Here is a 16,563-nt window from a genome sequence, read left to right on the forward strand (position 1 = left end):
ACTTGACGTAGCCCCACAAAAAATAGTCTAAAGGTGTCAAATCGCATGATCTTGGTGGCCAACTTAACGGTCCATTCCTTGAGATGAATTGTTCTCCGAAGTTTTCCCTCAAAATGGCCATAGAATCGCGAGCTGTGTGGCATGTAGCGCCATCTTGTTGAAACCACATGTCAACCAAGTTCAGTTCTTCCATTTTTGGAAACAAAAAGTTTGTTAGCATTCACCGTAACGTTGCGTCCAACAGCATCTTTGAAAAAATACGGTCCAATGATTCCACCAGCGTGCAAACCAACACAAACAGTGCATTTTTCGGGATGCATGGGCAGTTTTTGAACAGCTTCTGGTTGCTCTTCACTCCAAATGCGGCAATTTTGCTTATTTACGTAGCCATTAAACCACAAATGAGCCTCATCGCTGAACAAAATTTGTCGATAAAAAAGCGGATTTTCTGCCAACTTTTCTAGGGCCCATTCACTGAAAATTCGACGTTGTGGCAGATCGTTCGGTTTCAGTTCTTGCACGAGCTGTATCTTATACGGTTTTACACCAAGATCTTTGCGTAAAATCTTCCATGTGGTCGAATAACACAAACCCAATTGCTGCGAACGGCGACGAATCGACATTTCACGGTCTTCAGCAACACTCTCAGAAACAGACGCAATATTCTCTTCTGTACGCACTGTACGCATTCGTGTGGTTGGTTTAATGTCCAATAAAGTAAACTGAGTGCGAAACTTGGTCACAATCGCATTAATTGTTTGCTCACTTGGTCGATTATGTAGACCATAAATCGGACGTAAAGCGCGAAACACTTTTCGAACCGAACACTGATTTTGGTAATAAAATTCAATGATTTGCAAGCGTTGCTCGTTAGTAAGTCTATTCATGATGAAATGTCAAAGCATACTGAGCATCTTTTTCTTTGACACTATGTCTGAAATCCCGCGTGATCCGTCAAATACTAACGCATGAAAATCCTAACCTCAAAAAAATCACCCTTTATTTTTAAAAATTGAAAATAAAAACATTAAATCTGATTTAGCCATTATAAATGTTTGAAATCCATTAAATAGTACGTGAGAAAACTCAAAAACAAAAATGAAAGGCTGAGATGCAACACAAACAACTGTAAACAATATTTTGCATATAATAAAATAGTTTTATTTAAAAATCAATTTTTGTTAACGAGATTTTTAGTCGCAACCAATTTTTTCCCAATTTATTGGCATTTTTAAAAAAAAAATGTATTTCTTATATAAATTAATACAAATTTGATTAATTAATATAATTTGAAGTCAAAATCTTCGAGATATCGAAAACCGAACACCAATTTTTAAAAATTTTGCGTACTATGTTTTGTAAATAATATTTGTTTATGAATAAAATTACTGTTGGATTTTTATACAAAAATTACTGATTGTCGAAAACATTATTTTCCGTGAGAAGAAATAAGGTTCAAGACAATATTTTTAATATTGGAAAACATGTTTGAGTCAAAAATTAACTATTACTAACTTTAAGTAATGTTTTTTTTAGGTTTTTATTTTTTATAAAAAAATGTCAATTTTGCTCAAAATTTTACCAAATGTTAAAAATGTTATTATTTATGTTATGTTATTGCACAATATTGTTTTGGAGACAAACTCATTTTTTTGTTCGTAAAATTTTGGAGGTGACAAATATTTTGTTTCAGTTTTTTTTTTATTTATAATTGATTTTTTTTCAAAATATATTTGTTTGGTATCACGTTCCAATATGAGATTACCTAGCCAACATTTAAATTTTCGAATGGTAGACATGAGCATTCAAGAGGACACAAGCGTCCACAGGTTTTTCTCAAAACCCACCTCTGTCTATCAACTCCTACTCTTACCTCCCCGCGGTGAACATCGGGTGCCTAGTACCTCAACTAGAGATTGGGTTCTAACACCAGTGGAAAGTTGTTGGTGGCAGCAAACGAGAGGGGGAGCGGTGTTTCCACTAAAGACGAATTCTCGAGATGGAACCAACGATGGCGTCTACAGTGCCAGTAAGGTTGAACTACTTAGTAAATACCTTATAGGGCTTCTACGACTTATTCGGAGCACAGGCCTATAAGGATCCCCGTCCTTGGAGTTATGCTAAGGATCTGGCCCTCCAGGTTAGGGGTTGTGCCGTTGGGGTGACTTCCTGGCCACGTAAAAAATACATTAGCTGCGGAGCACCAACAACTCTCTGATACGGACTGTTAACAACCCAAGCAAACGAAATAAGGACAACGAACTTCGTATTTTTACGTGGAATGTTAGGTCCCTTAATAGACCACGAGCAACCGAATAATTAGCGGAAGCCTTAAACTGCTGCAAGGCAGATATTACCGCCATCCAAGAAGTGCGATGGGATGGACCGGGCAAACGCAAACTAAAAGAATGCGATGTATACTACGGCGAATGCTACCGAAAACAAAGACAGCGTCTATTTGGGTGTGGATTTGTTGTTGGAACTAGACTCAGGTAAAAAGTCTTGATGTTCAACAGTGTAAGAGAGCGCATCACGACAATCCGCAGCAAGGCTAAATTCACCAACATATGTAAGCCTTCTATGCGCGCATGCCCCAACAGAGGGAAAAGATGAAGAAACCAAAGACATATTCTTCGAGCTCTGGAACAAGACTTAAAATTATCTTAGGAGATTTGAACGCCAAGCTAGGAAGAGAAGACATCTTTGGTGGCACAATCGGAAGACACAGCCTGCACGGCTCTACCTCCGACAACGGATTCAGGCTGATCGATTTCGCTGCGGGTCGAGACGTTCTGGTAGCTAGTACGCAGTTCACACATCTTAATATCCACAAGGGGATATGGAAATCTCCTGATCAATCAACTTGCAACCAGATTGATCACATTACGATCGATTCACGACACTTTTCCAGTATACAGGATATCCGAACTTTCCGAGGGGCCAACCTTGATTCGGATACCTCGTTGTAGCCAAGGATATCCCGGTCCAAGCCAAAACAAAGAAGTATTGTGAAAAGTTTCGACGTTAGACGGCTACAATCGCAAGAGACTGCCATGTCCTTTTCCGATCGAGTCTCTAGTAACCTCTTAAGGAGTCCTATGCTGCCTGCATTAAGCATTGAACACCAGTGGCAACATTGCCTTGCAGCCATCAGAGATGCCACCTCTGAAGTGCTAGGTTTCACGCGGCCACAACAGTGAGACCCCTTGTTTGACGACGAATGCCGGCAGGCGCACGTAGAGAAACAAGAGGCATGAGAGGCCCCTTTTCATCTTTCTGCATTATTATCTGTATAACAACATTTATTTAAAGTCGATATCTCTACCGTACGAACGTACGGATGTACAAACGTACGTACACACTCACGCTCAGACATACATATCTCTAAAAATCTTTTTTTGAAATGTAAAAATTTTCAATTGGACAATTACAATAACTTCATATGGGAATTTAATAACAGTTTTAATTGGTGTACCCTTCTGGAGCAATACAAAAATATTTCGTTATATTGAAAGTAAAATTAAGAACCAAATTTTTAGAGACAATTAAAAATATCAATTTTCGATTTTTGACCCAAAAATGATTATTAGGACTACTGTTATTTTTCGTCTCAAAAAAAATGAAAAAAAGGCTAACGCGAATCAACTTTAAACCTTTTTTTGCAAGTTTGAACTTAATCGACCTATTGGTTTTGGGCCGTAGGGGCGAGGGCAGACACACAGACAGACCGACTGACCTAATATGGGGAGCCATATTTTTGAATTTCTCTAATATCGTAATGTCATGGAGTTATGTATCTTCATATGACATATACCATGAATGTAATTCCTTTATGTTTTTGAATTATTCGTTTGATAGTTGAATTTTTGAACTCAAAAACTCGACGTGATCGTTTGATTTTGAAGTCGTTTTCAAATTAAAGCTATTAAAAAAAGTATAATTTGAATACCAGATCAAATTGTTCAAAAACTAACCAAAATCAAAATATGAAATAATTGAATTAAATGTTCGAAGACTATAAAAGTAAATATTTAAACTAAATTTTCTTCACAGTGTGTTCGTGTTATTTGTGCAATAATTTAACCCCCATCGCATGTTGCTCCGTCTAACTTATTTGAACTATTTTATATCACAATTACAAAATAGCTTGTGGTAGGCTGTAACATTGAAAACCAACAACACGCGGCCAGCTTAATTACTGCTTAGATAATAATAATTTGTATTTAAAAATAATGTTCTATTTGTAAAATTAGTTCGTTCGTAAGTTTCTCATATATTCCATTCAGAATGATTGATCAGTCTTACTTAAATCTTCGTTTTGCAAACTCAATTTTAATACTTTCTGCTTTTGAGTGTGGAGAGTCTGCAGAAAAATATGGATATTGAGGGGAAAAACGTTGTTTACATTGGAGGTTGTGGTGGAATTGGTTCTACGTTGTGTAAACTTTTTGCACAAAAGAAAGTTGCAGTAAGATAAAAGTTTTATTGTAAACAATCTCTATTCCAAATTTTACACTTGGTTTAGTAATTTGTATTCAAGATTTCTGTGGGTTAATTGAAGTTCAACTTTGGTTTAAGGTTGTTTATGCATCAATTGTTAAACTTTGAACTCGGATGAACCTCAGTTCAAATATCAAACCAAAGATTGTCTTTCTCTGTTTTAGAACCTCGCAATGTTGGATTTAGAGGAGAATGTCAATCTTGTGAACGATATCAAACTCAACAATCCAATGACGATTGTGTTCTTTTTGGAAATTGATCTACGATCTAAGGAAAACATTTCTGAATGTCTCAATAAAGTCGTATCTAGAATTGGACATATTGACATTTTGGTCAATGGAAGTGGATTATTTAACGAAATGGATGCCGATTTAACTATTGGAGTAAATTTGGTAGGAATAAGTATTTTCACAATTTTAAATCAAGGGTTTATACATTGTATACAATTTCTTTTAAGTTGGGAGTTATAAACACAACCTCAATAGCAATGAATTTAATGGACACATTAGAGGATAACCATGATGGATGGACGGTTGTAAATATTGCATCTGTCGCCGGTCTTAATCCTATAAAGACATCACCAATTTATAGTGCATCGAAGGCAGGGCTTATTGCCTTCACAAGATCAATGGCAGTAAGTACAAAGAAAGTCAAATTGTTCCTGTCTCTTCTTAACTATCAACTTTTAATAAAATGCAATTTTGAGACTACAAAATGAATGACATCTAAAGATTCCAAGCAAACAAAGCAAAAATATATACTTTAAAAACATTTCTGACGTTAGTTTGATGACTTTCTATTTAAATTTATTTTTACTGAAAATTTGTTTCCAAAATCACAAATTTACGATTTGTTATCTTTTAATTTTTTTAGGAACAATCTGAATTGAAACAAAGTGGTATTTCATTTATTACAATTTGCCCTGGATTAACAAAAACCAATCTGCTGGATCAATTTACCTCAGAAAATAAGGGTCATTTTGCAAAATTAACCACTCAACTTTTTAGTGTCACAAGAAAACAGACCAAAAATGAATGTGCTCAAAGTATTATGAAAGCAATTGAATTGAATAAAAATGGCGCTGTTTATATGTGCGATGTTGGTGAAATTGAAGAAATCAAAATTCCGGAGTTTTGGATACCTAAAATCGTAAATAATATTTAATTATTTTTTAAGAATATTGATTTATATTTAGGGTTTTGGATTAATAAAATTAAAACTCTTTTTGTGTACAGGTATTATATATTTTGTTGTTCGCCTTCAGTTAAATATAAAATTGTTTTATTAAAGAACATTTTCAGAAGTAAACTAAAAATAACTTTAATCAACTTATATTTTTTCTAAACATAAGTGAGAGCGAAGTAAAAAACGCAGAATCTGTTAAACTAATCTTTTTATTACAAGAACTGTTTGTTCGCTTCTCCCAAAAATTGTTTTGGCAGAACTAAATTGAACTGCCAAATCATGACAGTTCTAAAAATTAGTTCCGTAAATACAAAGCAATTTAAGAAAACGGTCTTTACTTTTAAGAGTAATAATTGGTTGAATACAATTCCCAATATCTCGGTCAAGCTGTCGAAATTATGGGATCCACTGTCAAATGCATCTGTTTATCGACATCAGTAATATTTGTCTGCATCCAAATGCAGGATTGTATGCTGGAGACTTCTGATAAAAAAAAACTATTCATTTATTTATAGAAGAGTCTATACAAATCATTATCTTTTCATTTATTTTAGTTTTGATATTCCTCGACGTTTAAATGTCCCAACAAAATGGAAACTAAATTTTTTAGGTATTAATGGCAACACCTACACATCGTTTTATTGAAGAAAATATGAGTAACGATATTTTTCTTAATCAATTAACAATAACAAAAATTGTTTATTACTGAGAAAGCTTTATTTTTGCCTGTTTGTCATTATCAAAATTCTCTTTTTATAAATAGAATAAAATTAAAGCTAACCAATTCAGTTGAAAAATTGTAACGCAAAAGCTTTTTGATCATTAATTCAGGAGTAGAAGCTTATGAAGTCTCTTGACTGACATTTATAGCTGTCAACAAAGCTTAATTTGGTTAGAAAAATTTATTATTTTTTGGCAATTACGGAAAAACGCCCCGATCCCAAATGGCGATTAAATTTCACTTAACTTTTTTGTAATTTTAATTCTCTAATTCTTTCTAATCTTGGGAAACATGTTTTTGAGGGTTCAAAGAAGTTATTTTTTGGAACTAATTGTTTCTATTGTAATAAAAAGTCCGCGTACAAGATGTTTTTATTTTGTAATAAAATAAAGATCTGATAATTTCAAATGACGATGAAATCTTGAAATGTGTTCATAAGAATTTAAGACTTCACTGCATACGTTTTACTTGCGACACATAGGAATAATGTGGCAAGTATTGCATTTGTAAGACCTTTCGAACTCAAAATTTTGATCAAACATGGCATTACGATAGTAGAGAAGTCAAAAAACATAGATTCTACGATTACGTCCATCAGTCCGTTCTCGCCCCTACAATCCAAACCCATTGTGTCAATAGAGCTCAAATTTAGAAATTAATTTGAGTTGATTCGCATAAGGCATTTTTACTTGAAATATAGAAACTATATGGCAAGTTTTTCATTCGTACAAAATTTCGAACTGGAAATTTAAATCAAACATGATATTACGATGATAGAGTCGAAAAAAGTGCGTCCCGCGATTCCGTCCGGAATGTTTTGTCTGTCTGTCCATGCTCCTACAGCCTAAGCCATTGAGTCGATTGAGTTCAAACTTGGAAGTGGAAGTTAAGGTTTTCAGCAGATTCGCTTTAGGGCAAAATTGAAAAATTGTATATATAACAAATAATTTAAAAAAAAAACACACTCTAACGATTTAAAAAAAAAAATATGAGTTTTTCGATTTATGAAATGGCATCTCAATTTTAAAACACAAATCTTAAAATTGTTTTTTTTTTTTAATTATTTTAACTGTATTAAACGTAAGCCCCAGATCACGCCAATGAACTATTTTTATCCGTTTTAGACATCTACCTAACTAGACAACTAATAGTCGATCGTATTACATACATACATGTTCTTCCTCTTTCTTATCTTCAGATAATTTATTTTCTATCCTGGTTCTTCTAATATGAAATTAAAATAAAGCTATATTTAAAGGAAAAAACGAACCAGTCCTAGGATGAGTTGTGTCTTGGGATGAAACTAGCTTATCGACAAAAAATGGTGTTAAAGTTAATTCAAGTACACAAACCATTTCCCTTGTCATAATATTTTCCAAGTATTTCATATTTTTATTATAATAAAAAGTTAAGTTTTTTCAACGAATTATAAATTAATATTCAATAAAATGCATTTCGTATAGTCTACGGAAAATTCTATTTGTGTTGACACCTTTATTGTTAAAATTAGTTCCGTATGAGAACCGAAAAAGGGAGACATGCTAACGAAATAATATGCATGATGATGATTCGTCCAGACTACATTTCCATTCAATCACTAAACAACTGCATAACAAAAACATTTTTAAGAAAAAATGGAAAATTTTATTATATATAAAAAAATTAATTTAAATAAAACCGGTCTAACGATTTGAAACAAAAAATTGAAAAATGGAGGTTTTTTTGACAATTCAAATGACATTTATATGTTTGAAGGCAAACCTATTTTACAGGCATATTTTTTTAATTTTATACAGGTACTTTTTTAAACAGGCTCTTTGCATAAAGGCGCAAGTTCCTGCGATGCAGTTGTGCATTTTTTTTAATACTTAAAATAACAGTAGCCCCAATACAAATGTTTTGGTCAAAAATCCAAAATTTTCTCACAAACGAATCTATAGATTGTTATTAAATTCTCCTTAAAATTTTGTTTCTTAACTTGGCTTCTTTCAATGAAAAAAAAAAACATAAATTTGTGTTGTTACAGAAAGGAAAAGTTATTTTGTTTTAAGTTTTTTCAAGAACTAATCAACCGATTTCAATAATTTGTTTTCTGCACAAGCTCTTTGATTTTTAAAATAAATTTTTTATTTATTTTTTAATATTTTTAAACTGAAATTGAAAAAAATTGTATTTAAAAAAATTATTGAAAAACAGCTGTAACAATTTTCAAATAAAAATTCTGAAAAATTAAGCTTTTTTTGAGAAATCAAATGGCATTCACATTTTTGAAAACAAACTCTTTTTTCAAGTTAATTTTTAAATCTTAAAATATAGGAAATATTTGAATGATCGATTCCGTGCGACCCAGACGTGCTTTTAATTGCTAGACCTGAGAATCGTGTCTGTTTTAGTTTTCATATATCCACTTTTTAGAAACACAGTTTTCGAGAAACAATGGCAATACCTCCACAACGTTTTCTTGATGCTCATACTACTCTATCAATACAACACTAAGCTTTTGCGAATGTTTACAAAAACATACATATATTATTAATTTAATAAGCATGCTCTATGCCTATTTTTATTAACTTTAAAATCATCTATGCGTAACCTTATGTGACAGAATAATTTTTGTAATTAACAGAATTGTTTTTCTAGTCGTAAAATCAATTTCAAACATAATTATTCAAATGAAAAAAAATGTCATTAGAAGCATTGTAACTAGAGAGCTTATTGATCGTTTATTCAAGAGTAGAAGCTTATGGAGCTACTTGACAGACATTAAGTTGGAAACATTATTCTTGTAATACAAAAAATGACAATCAAAAATTTAAGTGTATTAGACATGCGCACAAAGATTTATTTGAAAACACTTCAAAACAAAATAAACGCTACAATCGAACGCACTTAGATAAGCTTTTTCATATAAAAAGTCTGCCTAAAAGTGAAGAAAAGCATCAGTCTAAATTTGATATTCTACACTGAGCTACACAACATTTGAAGCTATTAAATTAATTTATTTTATTAAAAGAAAGAAACACTAAAAAAAACAATACTTATTAACACATGGATCTAAAAAACAAAAATTGTGTCTATGTTGGAGGTTGTGGTGGAATTGGTGCAGCTATTTGTAGGCATCTTGTTCAAAAGAAAGTTTCAGTAAGTAGTTTGGTGATTTAGAAATATGAATAAACTTTAAATGATTGAAACTCTATAGAACCTTGCTGTAGTTGATGTGGTTGAAAAACCTGAACTTATCAAAGAAATGGCTGCCCTTAACCCATCGACCAATGTTTTCTTTGTCAAACTTGACATAAGCAACAAGGAAAAAGTCATCAAGTGTTTTGATGAACTATTCGCCAAATTGAAACATATCGACATCTTGTTTAATGGAAGTGGATTGTGTAATGAATTCAAGCCTGAAATTACTGTTGGTGTTAATTTGGTGAGAATAGTTTTCATTATTTACTGTACAACCTTTGATTACCTAAAAATTGTGTTTATTTTACCCTTAGTTGGGAGTAATGTTCTGTACAATGGCATTTATGGAAAAATCAAAAGGCAAAAAGGGAGGAATGGTTGTGAATATTGCTTCAACAGGTGGCCTAGAACCATATCCACCAACTCCGATTTATAGTGCAACCAAAGCTGGTCTTGTTTCCTATTCAAGAGCAATGGCTGTAAGTACCTCAAGTAATGTTCAACTCAAACAACCATTCACATTTCTTTGGACTGTTTTAGGATGAAGTTAACTTCTCACGTCATGGCATTTCTTTCATTTGCATTTGTCCCGGCATGACACCCACCGGACTTATCCAGCAATTCACCTCCGATGATTTGACACCAAATTCTGCAGCTATTAAGAAGAATTTTGTTGAAACAACAGCTCAGACTTGTGATCAATTAGCAGAAAATGTTATCGGAGCAATTGAGGAGAACAAAAATGGAGCTGTTTACTTGTGCCGGTATGGAAAACGTGATGAGGTTTCATTCCCTGGTGCAGAACTTTATTCGGTATTCCAAAAGCCTGAATAAATATAAGTATAGAAGAAAATATTAATATTATTATTTAACTAATTAATTCAAATTGTTTGTATGTTAAAATGAAAGTGAGAAAATAAAAAATCTACTAAGAAAGTAGAATATTTTTTAAGACGAAACATTAAAATTTCATTTATTCATTTTATATATTATTGTATGTATATTGTATACAACTAAGTCCAAAGTTCTGTTTGGTTAGAAACTTTAAACGATTTGTTTTCCTTCGGAAGATTTAGAAGAACAATCTGATCCCAAATGCCGATATAATTCACAAAAATGTACAAGTGGCCTATGAAATTCTTTGATCAAAAAAAACTTTTGTCAGAATAAAGTTATACAAAATTAGTAATGCTGGGTTATGTTAGAAAGAATATTTCCCGAAAATAGTAAGGAATTTTAAGTTGGTACAAGAAACATGATATATGGTAAAGTTTCGAATTCCTTTGGTAGTAAGGAATTATGAGTAGTCTACAAAAATAAAACAAATTCAAAAATTTAAATTAACTGATATAGACAACAATTTTAAAAATAATAAGTACCTTATGCATTCAGTCTTGAGATAGAAATAAATGTATTTTCATTTTATTTGCAAATATCGTGAATTAAATTATATTTTACACCCAAAATTATGTAATGTTTTCATTTAAAATAAATTTAAATGTTTTCCCATAAAAAAATGTTATTCAAATATGATTGCATTCTCTTGCAAAACCTTTCTTATTGAACCTTATTTCAAAAATAGCTTTAAAATCTTATAAAAATGCTTTACTTTAATTGTAACAAAAGTCCCACTGTTAGAAGATACTTATATCGATTATATACAATAGAATGATATCAATTGCTGAGAGCCCTTATATAATATGTTCTTAGGACTATTATATATCTTAGTAAAATACATATGTACATATTTATCTATTAAAACTTAATAAATATTTTAATTATGTACCACTTAATACAAACGAACAATCAAATAATACAACTTGCTTTTTTTTAAACTATATTTCATAATAAATTAAATTGTTATTCTAAATCTACATACAAAAATATATGTAAGTAATATGAGTAAATATTGTAGAGTTAAGTTTAAGTTGGACGTAATTGCTTCAAATTTGAAATTAGAATATGAAAATTAAACCTATACTGGCTTTTGAAATAATTTAATTTTTCTTCATTGTTATTAAAATTAATGTTTACTTTTATTTTGACCTTTCCTAAAATGTAAGGGATAATGATAACTAACTAATGTCAAGCTATCGCCTCTTTCTTGATGTTTTAAATAAGACTTAAAAAACGTCTATTTTTAGAAAACGGACAGCTAAAATCATTGATTATAAACATTTCAATCGTTTAACATATTGAATGCTCATATTAACTAATACTACACTTTGGATATCGACTATTAAAATATCATTTAGCTGCAAATTTCCTGCTCAAGTTATCTATTTTTCGAAATGAAATACGACAAACCAATTTAATAGAATTTTTGAAGGCTTGTAAATTCAGGAAAAAGTGTATTTTTTCCAAAGGAAATGTACATTTTTCTTGACAGAAAAAAGGTTTACACAAACGATAATTTATTCAAAAATATTTTGAGAGTTAATAAAAGATTACACAAAACATTATTCATGACATTAAAACAAAATGTATAGCTTATAATTTCGGTTTATAATGGATATAGAAATAGAATTTTTCGTTTCTCAGCAGTAGTGACTTTTGTTGGGGATAGTCTCACAACGAAATGGTGAAGGTGAATTAGAGTTATTTTCCGTGGAACGAACGCATAACTATAGTTCCCTATATCAATTGCTATTATCTGCATCGTAATATTATAATATTGAGTAAGATATTTTTTTTTTCAAGAATCCATAAACATGTCTTATATTAGTTGAACATTATTGCATTTATTAAAATTCAACAAAGCAAACATTATTTCTTTATCATTCCCATCACAACAAATAAGAACATTTGCACTATTAATAAATAAATACTCAAAAGCAGAATAAAACTATTATTAAATTTATTAATAAAATTGTCTATTTTTCGTGCTCTACTCTAATCAACATTCTAAGTTCGTTTTTTGTTGCAATTTCATAGTTGATAACATTATCGTATTTGAACACTAACTAATACTTTAGTTGCTTTCAAGCTGTAACAGCATTTAGTCGAGTCTCAGGTGAACTCATCAGAAGTCGGCTTAAGGCATCAATCAAAAAGTAGAATCAGACTTCATTTGAATCTAATTTAAATACAATATTATGGATTTAAATGGCAAAAACGTTGTTTATATTGGAGGTTGTGGAGGAATAGGTGGAGCCACTTGCAAATTGCTTGCCAGTAAGAAAGTTGCCGTGAGTCTTCTTCTTGTTACCAACAAAAAAAGAAAACTTCATATTTTGTTCCTATTTCGTTACAGAATTTAGCCGTATTGGATGTTGTAGAAAATGCAGCATTAATCAAAGAGCTTACAACACTTAATCCTTCGACAAAAGTATTTTTCTTGCGCATAGATATTTGTGATCGGGACAACATCAGCAAATGTCTCACGGAAGTCATCTCTAAAACTAAAACAATTGATGTTCTTATTAACGGAAGTGGAATTTGCAATGAATTTCGTGCTGAAATACCTATCGGGGTTAATTTGGTAAGAGTACAGCATTTCGATTCCAATATTTCTGCACAAGTTAACATTCTTATTTCAGTTAGGATTGATTAACAGTTGCCAGATTGGTCTAGACTTAATGAAAAGACCACAAGGAGGGGGCTTAGTTGTGAATATAGCATCAACAGCTGGATTAGATCCCTTTCCACTAGCTCCTGTTTATGGTGCAACAAAAGCTGGAGTTGTTTCATTTACTAGAGCAATGGCTGTAAGAATCGATTTTCTGCAAAAAAAAAACATATTTTTTTGACTTTATTTTGTTTAAAGGACGAAGTGAACTTTTCAAAACACGGTGTTTCATTTATCTCTATTTGTCCTGGAATTACAAAAACAAGCTTTATGGATCAATTTACTACCGATAAAAACACTCCAAACTCGAAAGCAACTTTAAAAGAATTCAATGAAGCTAAAAATCAAACACCAGAAGATTGTGCCTTAAATATTGTTAAAGCAATTGAATTATGTAAAAATGGCGCTGCTTATTTGTGTGATCTTGGTAAAATGACGGAAGTTCAATTTCCAGTTTTTTGGGATGTACAAAAATAGTTAAAAGAAAAATACTGAATAAATAAAACAAGCTAATGAGAGATATTTATGAAATATTTTTTTTTATTTTAAAACTACTTTACGCCAGTATACACAAAATTAGTAACAAATGCAGAAGATTTAAAAAAAAGGTACAATTTTTCTTTGGAAAAGACGCGAGCTAGAATTTAAGCTAACACTTTGTTGCTATGTTGTCTTAGAAGATATTGATCGACTGTTGATTCTAGTTAACATTGATCTACAAGCTGAGATTTTGATAACCAACTCAGGTTATATCTGCGATGAATATCAATGTGCTTATTCTTAAATCGTTCCCTAAGAAAGTCTTTCAAGCGATTTTCAATGTTTATAACAAAGATGAAGAAGTAGATGCATCTCACATGAACATGAACATCGTTGAAGGTCTTCAAGAAGTGCGGACGAACGACCAAAAATCGGCGCTTAAGAATATTTTGTTACCCTTAACTTAGTTTCTCTCCCAAAATATCAGAAATTCAGCCAATGAATGAATGGCGCTATCTAAGGTAATTTTAGCTTGATGCGGTATAGAGATAAATAGGGTATTGTAAAGCTTATAGCTTGCTGAAAGTGCCAAAGAATAAAGATCCTAAGTAAATAACAACCTCCTTCAAATTATTTCCTATTTTGTCTTACTTATATACTAAGGGTAAATTTCTACAGCTACTCGTATAATATTTCTTGTATCCTCAAGACCCCTTTTATTTTAATCTTAACGGTTTGTAACGGAAGTTAATAACATTTATCAGTCGTGAAAAATAGTGAAACGGGTCAGTTATCATTTATTTTCAAGATTTTCCGGATCAATCTAGATCTATTCAAGTAGCAAGAGTTATAGCACTAAGCACACGTCAAACTCAAACTTAAATTTCAAATGTTAAATATTACCTGCATAGTAGTACTACATTATGATAAGAACTGATAAATAAAAAGACATGATAAGAGAAATGGGAGTATTTCACAAAAGGAATAAAATACAAATTGATAATAACTATAGAGGTATTTCACAATATGAATAAATACAACAAAAATATAATAAATAACTTGTATTTAAGTGTTGGATTACAGTGCAGCTTCTCAATTATTAAACCTTTCAGTGTGTTCTTTTTTATCCCATAGTTCGAATAAAAGACCTTAGTGTCTAATGTGACCTTTTTGTAAAAAAATTTAAATTATATTTTCTTCATAATTTATACGCAATAGGAATATTATAACTGTCATGGCTAAACATAGTAAATGCTTTACTAAAATAGTCAAGGATTAGAGAGAAGACACCATTGGACAATTGTCTTAAAGTTTTAAACGTCGAAATGGAATAACGTTCTGTAAAGCATTCCACATTCATGATGTGCGGCTGAAAAAGAAATTCTATGACTGAAAGTACATCGAAAATGTAGTTTTAGGAGAAACAAATGGGAATTCCTAGAAGTTTCAGTATTACGGCTGAATAATGTGAGGGGTGCGACATCTTTTTCAATAACACATTGCTAATTAAAATATCGATAAAAATAACTAGCGGCACGACAAATTTCGGCAGATTTCAAGAATAAAAATCGAAAATAAGAATTTTCTTAAATTTTTTTTTCTTGACTTAACTTGTTTAAAAAAAAAAATTACATGTGTTTGTGTTACTCCAGAAGGGTACCCCCATAGGTTAGTTTAGGGTAAAGTGGCTGCCCGGTGATGGAATAGGACACACTTAGGATAGTTTAATGGCCCATTGTGATACGAAATGAATCTTGAGGCTTCCTCAATGAAATCAGTTTAAGTTCCTTACGAAACGTGAGAGGCTGATGAGAAATACCCCATAGAGCCGCTTTTTTGGTTTAGGGTTTCTTAAGAACAAATAAACCCATTTCAATAATTTTTGTCGACACAAGATCTTTACTGTTTTAATAATCAAAAGTGTTTTTTATGGATTTTAAAAAAATATTAAACATTAATTTTCGAAATTCGATATCTCCAAAACGGATCACAGTTTTTAACATAGATCAAATGTAAAAAGTATATTAATATGCTCAAAAAGTATTTTTAAACTCAAACTGAAAAATTTTATATATAAAACATTATTTAAAAAAAAACTGCTGCTCTAACAATTTTTAAATAAAACTTTTCAAAAGTTTTATGAAATCAAATGGCATTAAAATATTATATTAATATAAAATTTAAAACACAGGAAATTTTTTTAAACTGACTCTTTGGATTGATGAGCAAGTTTGTGCGACCCAATCGTTCATTTTATTTCTGTTAATTTTGAAGAAAAAGCAAAGATCAATGATATTCCAGTTTAATTTTGAAAAATATACAATTTTGTAGTTCATCAATCTGTTGATTACTTACAAAAAAATTAAAACTGTTTGATCGTGTGCAGGCCCCTTTATTCTGCTAAATTGTTGAAAGTATTTTTGTAAGCCGCCCAAAAATATGCAATAAGCCTGGATTATTTTTGAAATGGGCATTTGGTAACGGAAGTTACAGTATACATTTTGGTATTCTTGAAACGTTCGTCGTAAAACACTTAGACCCGTTTGCTGATAAGATTCATAGCTATTAAAGTTCGACATAATTTACTAAGTTCTGCTTAATGGTTTGCACAGAACTCAGAGTTTGACATTAATAAACCTAAGTGAAACTCATTTTATGAAGAAGAAATAGAAGTAAGTTTTACTCAGGAGATTATTTTTTGTGATGACATTTCAGTAAATTGTTGTGCCAACAAAATTAGTTCTTTGTTCAAACTAAAATAAAAAAAGAGGCTGGGATGCGACCCACACTGATAGCTTCCAATCACGTCTGTCGATTTTTCTTGCTCTAAAGTTTGTCTATATGTACTGAGTACTCGTATCAATTTTTACCAAATTTGCATACTATTTTTGTAGATTTTATTTTTTATGAAAAAACGGACTTTTGG

The 16,563-nt window shown here is 31.3% G+C and overlaps 2 protein-coding genes across 2 annotated transcripts; both read left to right on the forward strand.

Annotated features, from left to right (window-relative positions):
- The first annotated feature begins 4,290 nt into the window (after positions 1-4,290).
- On the forward strand, positions 4,291-5,743 carry LOC129947367 (alcohol dehydrogenase 1-like). Its single transcript, XM_056057904.1, has 4 exons — positions 4,291-4,468; positions 4,665-4,892; positions 4,958-5,134; positions 5,374-5,743. The coding sequence occupies exons 1-4, from the start codon at positions 4,376-4,378 to the stop codon at positions 5,662-5,664; spliced, it is 789 nt and encodes a 262-aa protein (XP_055913879.1). The 5' UTR covers positions 4,291-4,375; the 3' UTR covers positions 5,665-5,743.
- A 3,473-nt stretch (positions 5,744-9,216) lies between these two features.
- LOC129945229 (alcohol dehydrogenase 1-like) lies at positions 9,217-13,679 on the forward strand. Its single transcript, XM_056054890.1, has 7 exons — positions 9,217-9,547; positions 9,606-9,833; positions 9,904-10,068; positions 10,130-10,420; positions 12,843-13,070; positions 13,129-13,296; positions 13,356-13,679. The coding sequence occupies exons 1-7, from the start codon at positions 9,455-9,457 to the stop codon at positions 13,632-13,634; spliced, it is 1,452 nt and encodes a 483-aa protein (XP_055910865.1). The 5' UTR covers positions 9,217-9,454; the 3' UTR covers positions 13,635-13,679.
- Positions 13,680-16,563: the final 2,884 nt, after the last annotated feature.

This window comes from Eupeodes corollae, chromosome 2 (genome assembly GCF_945859685.1).
Source record: "Eupeodes corollae chromosome 2, idEupCoro1.1, whole genome shotgun sequence".
In the NCBI taxonomy this organism is placed as follows: Eukaryota; Metazoa; Arthropoda; class Insecta; order Diptera; family Syrphidae; genus Eupeodes; species Eupeodes corollae.